The 10,705-nt window shown below is 36.1% G+C and overlaps 1 protein-coding gene across 1 annotated transcript in view; it reads right to left on the reverse strand.

Annotated features, from left to right (window-relative positions):
* The window catches only part of Cont (Contactin), a 112,112-nt gene that overhangs the window by 79,572 nt on the left and 21,835 nt on the right, over positions 1 to 10,705 (reverse strand). Inside the window, exons 7-8 of the mRNA XM_067050975.1 lie at positions 3,146 to 3,346; positions 2,771 to 2,873 (exon numbers count right to left, since the gene is read on the reverse strand). Of these exons, the coding sequence (XP_066907076.1) occupies positions 2,771 to 2,873; positions 3,146 to 3,346 (304 nt within the window). The remainder of the gene's footprint in view (positions 1 to 2,770; positions 2,874 to 3,145; positions 3,347 to 10,705) is intronic.

The following is a 10,705-nucleotide window of genomic DNA, read 5'->3' on the forward strand; positions in this document are numbered from 1 at the left end:
GGTTCTTAAGTTGGTTTTTAGTTTCGCCGATATAGAAGGAATTGCAACATGGGGTTGAACAGGGTATTTGGTAAACTACATTGGAACGGTGTAAGAAAGGAATAGGGTCTTTCAATTTGGAAAAAAGATAGGAAATTTTGTTGTGGGACTTCAAGCCAAGATGTAGGGTGGGAATAGTGGATCTTAAGGATTTTTGAATTTTATCAGAAAGAATGGGGATATACGGAAGGGACCTATACTGAAAAAGGGGTGGAGTGGGTTGAGAAGAGTTGAGGAAAGGAGGGATTGGAGTAACACGGTTAATGTAAGAATCGAGTAGTTTGTTAGTAATTTTCTGAGGGAAATCGTTGTTAAATAGGATCTGTTTAATACATTGTATGTTGGTCTGGTGGTATTGAGGGTCAGAAAGAGAAAAGGATCGGTGGATAAGGTTCTTAGCAACATTAATAATTTGTCAATTAATTAATTTAATATCCAAAAAGTCTCAACACTATATATTTATTTATTTGTCCTACGTTTCGGCCCTTCCAGCCATCCTCAGGGACATCTTCAACATAAATTTCCTCTCACATTAATTGTTATCTCCTTGCAGGCTATTTTGCCCAGGTCAATATCTTTATTTAAGTCAAAAACCTTTACTATTTAAATTTTAAAAAACCATTCACATATCTATTCTATAATATTGTCACACTATTATATTATATTAAATTATCACGATAAAAGGTTTGTTATATGGTGTGGGTTTTTATAGTGTGACAATATTATAGAATAGATATGTGAATGGTTTTTTAAAATTTAAATAGTAAAGGTTTTTGACTTAAATAAAGATATTGACCTGGGCAAAATAGCCTGCAAGGAGATAACAATTAATGTGAGAGGAAATTTATGTTGAAGATGTCCCTGAGGATGGCTGGAAGGGCCGAAACGTAGGACAAATAAATAAATATATAGTGTTGAGACTTTTTGGATATTAAATTAATTAATTGATAAATATTACCTGGTCTCGAAAAATTTTGAAATAATATAATTAATAATTTGGCGATAAGGGTGTTGAGAAAAATAGTTGAGGAGTCTGCCAGAATAAGTGGGTTTGGTATACCAATCAGTGGATAGGGAGCCATCGGAATTTCTGATAATAAGTAGGACAAGAAAAGGGAGGTAATGGTCAATTTCACCTTCAACAGTAAACCGAAAATGAGGGTGGTAGGAGTTAAGGCTGATAGGATCTCGGGGATTCTGTCAGGATTGAGGACAAAGGAAGAGATCGTCCACGTACTTTTTTATAAAAATTATGTCTTGTAAGAAGAGAGGTATAATAGAGTCAAGAAGGTCATTAAGAACAATATTAGAGATATCTGGAGCAAGGCAGTTCCCCATCGCAAGTCCACTAATTTGGTGGTAAACTTTATTGTGAAAAGTCAGGTAACCAGAATTACAGCAAAGTTCAAAAGCAGAAAGAAATGAGGTGAGGTTAAGCGTGGTATGAGTTTGAATTATAGTCCAGTTCTTCTCAACGATATGAAGGGCTTTGTCAATGGGGATGTTAGTAAAAAGGCTTTCGGCATCAAAGGAAGTTAAGATAAAGTTGTCAGGTATGTTGAAGGATTGTAATAGTTCTTTAAGGTGGAAGGAATTATGAATGTCATAAGATTTATTGTGGCTAAGGATTTGAGGGCAGGAAGAAGAAATTTACTGAGTTTAGAAGAGGGAGCGTTGATATTAGAAATGATGGGGCGAAGGGGGTTACCATGTTTATGGATTTTTGGGAGTCCATATAAGCGGGGGGCTAAAGAATTATAAGAAATGATGTTAAGGTAGGTGGGGTGGTTAATCTGATTGGTTTCAATAAGGTTCCTTAGGAGTGAGTTGAACTGGAGCATAAGTGAGCGAGTTGGGTCTCGAGTGGTAGGTTAGTAAGTAGTGAGTAAGACAGAAGGATATTAATTTTGTCAACATACTCAGATTTGTCCATAACCACAGTCGAGTTACCTGTGTCAGCTTTAGTGATTATAAGTTGGTCGTTAGATTTGATAAAGGAGTGGGTGAAAGAAAGGTCTTTGAAAAATAAGGGAGAAAGAATGGAAGAACGGAGTGGGGGATGTTGAAGGTGATTGGAAATAATGTTACAAATGTGCATACGAGAAAGCTCCCTGTCTTCTTCAGAAATACTAAAAAGATCGTCTCGATAAATAAATTCAACGTGGGGCGAAATGGCTCAATAAAAATAGTATAACCATTTACTATTTGAGATTTTTTGACCGCACCCGGACCATATTCCATTCATCTATACACACGGTCAATCAATAATCTTCCAATAAAGGAATGTAATTTAAAAGGTCTTATATGGGTTGAAATAGGAAAAATTCAACTTTCCAACAGAATTAGTTAAGTTGGATTTGGACAACATAGTGAGGAGTTATGATTTTATTCTGTGAATATGGGACATCAGTACGGGAAAAAAATATCATTCAAAAATCAAGCCCAAACATATTTAATTTATCTAAAAATTTGTTCTTAAAGGTTTCAAAAATCACTATGGCCTCATTTTTCCTAAAAAAAAAAGTTTGTTTTTTTTAGTCTACTTAATTTTTGCAAGCGACTTATGGTTTTTCTAATTTTGTAAACATTAACACTCATTTATGACAATCAAAAATCGTTTCTTTATATTCTACATGAAAAAGCAAATAGAGAATTCCTATCATTCAATTTTTAACTATTATTAATGATTAAATAAGTATTGGGTTTAAGTTTGGGTAAAGTTGATACTTACTATCCAAAAGCAACACATTCTAATCGAACTTCTTTTCCAGCAATAGGAGCTTCTGGAAAGGCTTTAGGAAAATTGTTTGGAAATTTTAACTGTTGATAATTAGCTGTAACATTTCAATAAAAGGAAAACTGTAAGATATACTTAATATAAAAACATACTTTAACAAAATAGATTACAGTGAAATAATTAAAAGGTAAATAATATAACAGAAAAAAATATCTTAATACATTTAGTAATGTATAATACTACTAACTTCTAAACCATAAAAGCATTAATATTTAATCACAAGAATAAATATTTTATGAATAGATGTTAAATATTAGTAGATGAAAATCAGAAACAGAAATAAATTACTTTAAAATATAGTATACTCACAATTTGGTAAAACTCTTAAAGGAAAGAAGGGACCATTCCGGCCTGTATCAGATACTTGACTCTGAACAGAACAGCTATAATTTCCTTGGTCAATAGTTTCCAAAGCAGAAAAATAAAGAGCTCCATCAAATGAAACAAATACTCTTTTATCTTCTTCAACAAAATTAGGAAAATAATCTCTTGTCCAATGATAAATAACTCCTGGAATAAAGAAAAAAAAAATTATAACCAAGTGAATAGTAAAGATAGTTCATTACTTCATATTATAATTTTATGTATGAAAATAAATTCGCTTTAAATTGTTTTAAATATTGTATTTTATACTGAAAAATATTTTGAAGTAAAAAACCATTACTTACTTATTTGAATATCAACCAGATACCACTTGGTGTGTATGTATATACATTTTACTTTTTATGTATAAATAAATAACGAAAAAGTAGTTTTAATTTTTGAAACATATTTTTCATTTTCTTATCGATGATTATTACTTCATTTCTCACCCTGATTCATATCACGTATGTAGTTCTGATTATTTTTCATCACATACAAAGAAGCAAAAAGTAAGTAAAGTACCAGTTATGCATAAAAATCAACCTATAGGTTTGGCTGCACACAATTCAAAACCAGGCTTATAGCAACTAGTAAGTTCACTTCCAAACTCACAAGATTCTAAAGATCCAACCGGGTCAAGGTGAGGAAGGGAATCCCGACCCTCAGTGTAAGTTCGCTTTTACAACTGAAAATGGGAGTTTTAATGGTAATAGTAATTTTTTGCTAATGGGCCAACTCCTACAGATATTATTTTTTAAGACTGAATGTACAGAATATTGATTCCCTAACTGAATCAAATGTTAACTCAGATCTTAATGTTATAGATTAATTCAATTTTACCATTAACCTTTTTAACAACCAAAGAAATGTCTTACAAAGATAGCTGAACAGGAACTAACGAATGAAATTTGTGAGGATTCAAATATATATTAAGCATGTGTTCAAGGGGCAGCGGAAGCAGTGTGGTAACGCGCCAGTCTACCAATCCACAGGTTGTCGGATCGAATTCCGGTCCCACCCGGGCTTTTTTTCTAGCAAAAAATAAAGCAAAACTCACTGACAACCTCCCCCCGGGCATTTGTGAGGCCCGTTAGCCAATGGGTGGCACTCACAAAAAATAGGCATGGGAGTGACGAACCCACCCTCCAAAAGAACCACGTCAAGAAACGCGTGATGTATTTCCTAATACTGGGAATATTACATCCTAGAATTGGGAAATACATAGCTCGAGGACTTAGGCCTCCATGGTCTGTTGCCCATAGAATAATAATAATAATAATATGTGTTCAAGGAAAGTCACAAAAGAAAAAGAAGGCGATGGTACTGAAATTCACCCATATATGTATTGTAATATGCTCTTTTTTAGTAAATAGTATATTTTGATGTATAAAGGGTTTTGATGTTTTATTTTATGTATAATTTTAATATTGTTATTTGTTATTTTAAATTAAAAAGCAAGCTAACCAGTTTTCTTTGTCTAAAAGAAATACGTTGTTTTCAAAACAAGAAAGATGGCGGTGCACGTCCTTCCAAAGTGTTTGTTGGGTTGGTTGTGTTAAGAAGGACTGAAGTTTTTCAACCTTTGTTGTTTCTATACAGTAATTATAGAAAAAGAAAAATCAAACATGAAATAGAAAAACATAATAATTGTCAATAGACAATTGCATCACAAACCATGGCAAGTAAAGCGGATCGATTGTAACAAAATCGATTATTTTGGATTGATCAGTAAACATCGAAGATAGCGGAGAGGAGAAAGGCATTCTGAGTTTGGATTGCCTGGTGAGAGGACGTACTTTGGCTGGAAGCGGGAAAGCTTGGAAGCCATTGTTAGAAGAGAGGCAACTTGTCAAGCAAGAGGAGGAAGCCATTTTGGACGCTAGGACAAGAACAATAGAAACAAAGAAGATTGTGAATTTGGTTAGTTTGATTATAACTAAATTTAAATACAATTGTAACAGAGATATTAGTTTAACTAAGTTAATAGTAAAAGTGTTTGTATTCTGATTGCCTAGCAACTACACGCCCTGAGATTAAGAGTCTTATATATTATTAAATTTGAATAAATTTTATTATCTATTTGATATTAAAGTTCTTAATTTGAACCCAAGTTATCTCTTATATTTGAAAAAAGTTTTAAAACGATCTAAATTCTTTTTCTTTTATTTTAATTAAAAATAAAATTATTACATTTTGTCGCCCAACAGGTGTGGCCCAATTCTTTACAAATTAGGTCACGGCAATCAGAACACAGCCTTTAGAAGGGTTATTTTTGAATAAGTTTAGTATAAATTTTTTATAACTTAAGTAGTTAATGTTAATGATGGAGGATAACGTTAAGACAATGGATTGTAGAGATTCTAAAGAGGTGATTCTTGGAAAATTAAATGATAGGGTGGTAGTATTAAATGAAAATGATGAAGATAATGTTGTCCAAAACATTGGAGGTAGGAATGACTTACCGGTAAAAAATAGTGTCCATGAAAACGAATTAGTGGGAGCAAATTCAAAGGTGGATCCTAAAGAGGTGATTCTTGGAAAATTGAATGATAGGGTGGTAGTATTAAATGAAAATGATGAAGATAATGTTGTCCAAAACATTAGAGGTAGGAATGACTTACCGGTAGAAAATAGTGTCCATGAAAATGAATTAGTGGGAGCAAATTCAAAGGTGAATAATAATGATAATTTTTTAAATAATGGCATGTTTCAACAATTAATGATGGCTTTAGAAAAAATGGGGGAACGAATAGAAAAAACAAACATGAAGGCACGGGAAGAAAACAGGGTAAGATTAACAGAGTTAGAAAATAAAGTAGATGAAAAAATTGAAGTGGTTGAAACTAATTTAACAATAAATAACTCGGAATTATTAGATGAAAATGTTGATGAAAAAGTTAGACATTTTGAATTTGGAATTAAAGAAAATTGTGAATTAGAAAGTGATGAACAGTTCTCCTCTTAGTTGGTTCTCTAATACTTACTAATGTAACTATGTTGTGTACTCTAACGGTTATCACCCTGATTGGTCCCTCTTATCACTATCTCCTTACCTCTGTTAGACCCTAACTTACTGTAGACAATCGTCCCGATTTTGATCGTTCCCATCCTGTCTGTGGAGTGTAAATTCTCCCGTGCTACCATCCTGGTTTTTTCCTTTTCCATTCTCCCCCGTGCTTTCTCCCATAACTTTCTGTGGGCAACGTGGTTATTATGTATCTCCTCACCACCCACGGCCACACCCTTATAGTCCCGCTGGTGTCCTCGAAGCCCAAAGAGGATCTCAAAAGGCGGAAACCCTGTAACTGTGTATAACGAATGATTATATGCTGCTTACGCCTAAGGCATTACTACAGCCGGTTCCAATCCCTTGTCGATCTGATGTAAGCAAAGAAGGTCACTCAACGTGCCATGAAGCCACTCTATGCCTCTTCTACTCTTGAGGTGTACTGGTGCTTTGAGGTGTCATATCATATCAAGGTCCTTCATTTCAGTTCAAATCCTGGCATTGTCGAATTCCCTGCTTCCATCTGATGTAATGCGCTCCTTTACTCCGTAGAATCGGAACAACAACAGGAGAGCAGAGCTACTAACATTGCTTCTGACTTGTCCTGCACCTGGGCGCCATTGCCCCCTCTCTGAAGATATCGATCACAGTTATCCATTTATATCCTCTTCAGGTGAAACTATCGATCTGTAGACCGTTGAGCGGTGCATCTGCAGTATGTGTTTCCTCTTGTCTTTCTATTGGTGGGTTTCTGTCATATTTTGTGGGCAGACAAACTTCAAAATTTTCTACAACCTCCATGATTGTCTTCTTCAACCCCCACCAAAAATACTTTCTGTTTAACACATGCAGGGTATACGGGATTCCGTGGTGGTTTGTTTTGCCCTGGTGATATGCTATGGTCACCTCTTTTTATCATTTGTCTTTCTGAAGGGTCTCCACGATGAACCTCCTATCTATCCCTATGTGTTCGCTGTGCCATAGCCACTTGATCTTTTAACCAGATGATGGCATTGCCAACAAAAAGATGATGAGTTTCTCCTAGCCCTAAAACATTATTCAATACTCCACAAATATCATTGTCTCACATCTGCCTGCGACCAAATTGTCATGATTTTTCTCGTTCCATACTTGCTACACTCAACTTTGGCCAGTCCAGTGGTCCTCGTCTTCCATAAAATCTACTGCCTCTCATCATTCATTATGTACTGCAGTTCCTCCATATCTACTGGTCTGCCTTCCTCTGAGCTCTCATTAGACGAAGATTCCTCCCTATCATCTTCCTCTACCACATTCTGTTCTCCTTCCTCTCCCGATGTCCTATTCCACAGGAGAGCCTGGACGGTTCCCCGGTCTCCTCTTCTACTGCATTTACTTACTGTTATTGCTTGAGACAACCAGTTGGCTACCACATTTTCTTTTCCTGGTTTACATATTATTTCCATATTATACTGTCAGAGAAGCTCCTTCCAATGTGTAATCCTAGCTAAAGACTCCTTTAACTCTCCCAACCATTGTAAAGGCCAGTGGTCAGTGTGTACCCTAAACTTTCTGGCAAGCACATAGGGTTTAAAGTGGTCAACAGCCCACACTATTCCCAAGAGCTCTCGTTCCAGTGCACTATATCTGGTCTCCGTCTCTGTCAGGCGCCTATTGACGGACACCACTGGGCGATATCCCCCTTCATCCTCCTGAGACAAAATTGCTCCCAGCATGTACTCAATCACATCTGTTGTGATAGTGCATTGGCCAGTAAAGTTCGGAAATGTAAGCACTGGCTCTCGCTGCAGCTTCTCCATATACTGCCTAATATAGTCTTCCACTATTGGAGTGATCATCACCTTTTGGCCTTTCTTCAGTACCTTGTTAAGTGGGACAAGGACTCAGCCAATTCTGGCACAAATCTCCTGTAATAGTTCAAACTTCCCAACAACCCCCAAACTCCCTTCACATCTCTAGGCAAAGCCATTTATCTTCCTTATAGCCGCAACTTTATCCGTATTGGGTTTCACTCCCTCTTTGGAAATAATGTGGTCCAAAAAACTGATGTGTAATTAAACTGGATTTAGTGAATGACACAATTCTTCCTTATTTAAATACAATAATTTATTTCATATCATCAGCAACAATGTTTCGGGAAATTTCTCCTAATATAAAATAATATTAATGTCATTTAATGAATAAAAACTTGTTACTAGTCATACATTTTAGGAGAATAATTACCTTCCAGAAGGTTATCTTCCATTATGATAACAACCATATATCCACAAAGACGAACAATGAAAGCTAAAATTAACAATTTTTCAAAAAACCATTTCTATTTTATTTATTATATAAAACTATTTTCTTTTATAATTATAAACACTTTTTTTTTTTTATAAAAAAAAAAACAAAAATGACTGAATTAATTCTATATTATATAAAAAACCACATAAAAACTAAAACGCTAATTTATTTATAATATCCATATAATGTGTGCCTCATGTTTTTGTATCAGTTTTATAATTGATAGCTTTGTCAATGTTTTTTGTAATATGTACTGATTCAATTACTTTTCTATTCCTACTATTCTTGACTATATCTAAAATTTCTGGATTATTAAAATCAAATTGATGTTTATATTTAATACTATGTTGTGCCAATGCTTAGTTTTGATCACCTCTCGAAAGTGAATACCATCTAATGTTGATCCTTGGAGTGCACTTTAATTTGATGATATCTGGCCTTCAAGTCCAATGTGCTAAATATCGCCACCTAGCTCAGCCTGTCCAAAATGTATTATTATCGTTCATCTTTCTGTAATCTATCACCAACCTGTACTTTTCGGTAATGTCACCAGGCACACTCTCCTTGTTTACTGCCCACAATGGACTATAGTACGAGGATGTACTATCAATAATTATTCCTTGATGTTTTAAATTTTTGAACTCTTCCCGCTTGTGGTGACGGAGCACCTGAGAGTATCTCCTCTCTTCAACATAAGTGACCTTGTGTTGTTTAAGTGTCATCTCATGGACCGTCATCCTGGTTGCCCCGAGCATGTTCCCTTCTTTAAAAAAAAATCTTCATATTCCCTCTCAAGCCTCTGTCTTCAGTCCTCAGCCTGATTAATTGCTCTGACCTGCACACCCTCAGTTTTCCTCTGTTTATGACATTTATAAATTTAAACCCCAACTTAATTCTCCATTTTCACTTGATATTTTTAACCCAAGAACCCACCTTCCCTAGCAGATCACACCCCACAATCACTTTGTATTCCCTCAGCATACTCACTATGATATGTACTGCCAAGTTCTCCCTACTAAATCCTCACTGGGTCAACCCTATCTCTACCTCCCCTCTACCACACAAGAGCCACCCAGGATGATTAATTTACTTTGACATACCTGAATCTGGTGTGTCCTCTCTCCACTACATAGCTTTTCTTGAGCTTCTCGGCACATGATAGTGTTGGAACTACCGGTGTCGACCTCTCTTCTGCAATTTTAATTATAGGCAGATCACCAGTTTTCTCCCTCGCATTATAATTCACCAGTGTGCGGTTGCCACTTTGCCCAGTATCCCCTTCAGATCTCTCTGGTTCTTCCCTCTTCCTCGGTACGTCTCTAGAAGTTCCTCTTGGTTCTCTGTCCTCTTTGCGGCTCCCTTCTTTCTAATTATATCGTTAGAGGCTGCCAACACTTCTGTGAACTCACTTGTGGAATCATTTCTTCTTTGGTGTACTCTTCTCCGCCTTAGACTCTGGGCATTGACTTCCACCGGTTCCACCTGGCCCAATCCCTGCCTACAGTACAAATAGGGACTTTGTTTAGCATCCCTGTGTCATGTGTCCCTCGTTTCCACACTCAAAGCACCGAGTTCAGGGATATTGAGCCAGGAGCAGCCCAACTTTGCCGCATCCATGACAGTTGCAGTCCTCTTGCCAGCTGCTAGTTCTGGGTTTTGCTTGCCCTGATTTTCTGTCTCTGTTCAACATTTTCTCCCTATCTCAATCCTTGTGCTCTCATCTTCTCCAGGGTGGAGGAGTTGTCCTAGGCTGATTGTACGTTATCCTCGTCGTCCCTATTAACATCCATTCGGGATTCTTCCTTCCTAGTGCTGACATCTATCATCTCTTTGGCACACTCGACAAAAGATTGCCCACTCAGTAGGTCATCTTTTCTTCCCATCTCTTTGGCCAACTGTAGACCTTGAGGATTATAGCAGGAAACCCATTCTCCCCTTGGCCTCCTCGACATCCACTGTCTCTCTCATTTTCTCTGTGGTTCAACTCACTGATTTCTCCAGTAAACCTTTCTAAATCTGAAATGATATTTCAAAGGTCCTGTGTGAATTTTCATTCATTCTATAGCATTCGCATGCCCAGCACCAAATGTCATCTTTAAATGCTTATTTGATATGACGAAAAACAGAAAATAAGAAAGGAAAAATAATTTTTTAAAAATAACTTTCAACTTATACACTCGTTTCTGGATTTCTGCACTCGGCTAGAGCAAAAT

Source organism: Halyomorpha halys, unplaced genomic scaffold (genome assembly GCF_000696795.3).
Source record: "Halyomorpha halys isolate HHAL.00 unplaced genomic scaffold, Hhal_1.1 Scaffold688.1, whole genome shotgun sequence".
In the NCBI taxonomy this organism is placed as follows: domain Eukaryota; kingdom Metazoa; phylum Arthropoda; class Insecta; order Hemiptera; family Pentatomidae; genus Halyomorpha; species Halyomorpha halys.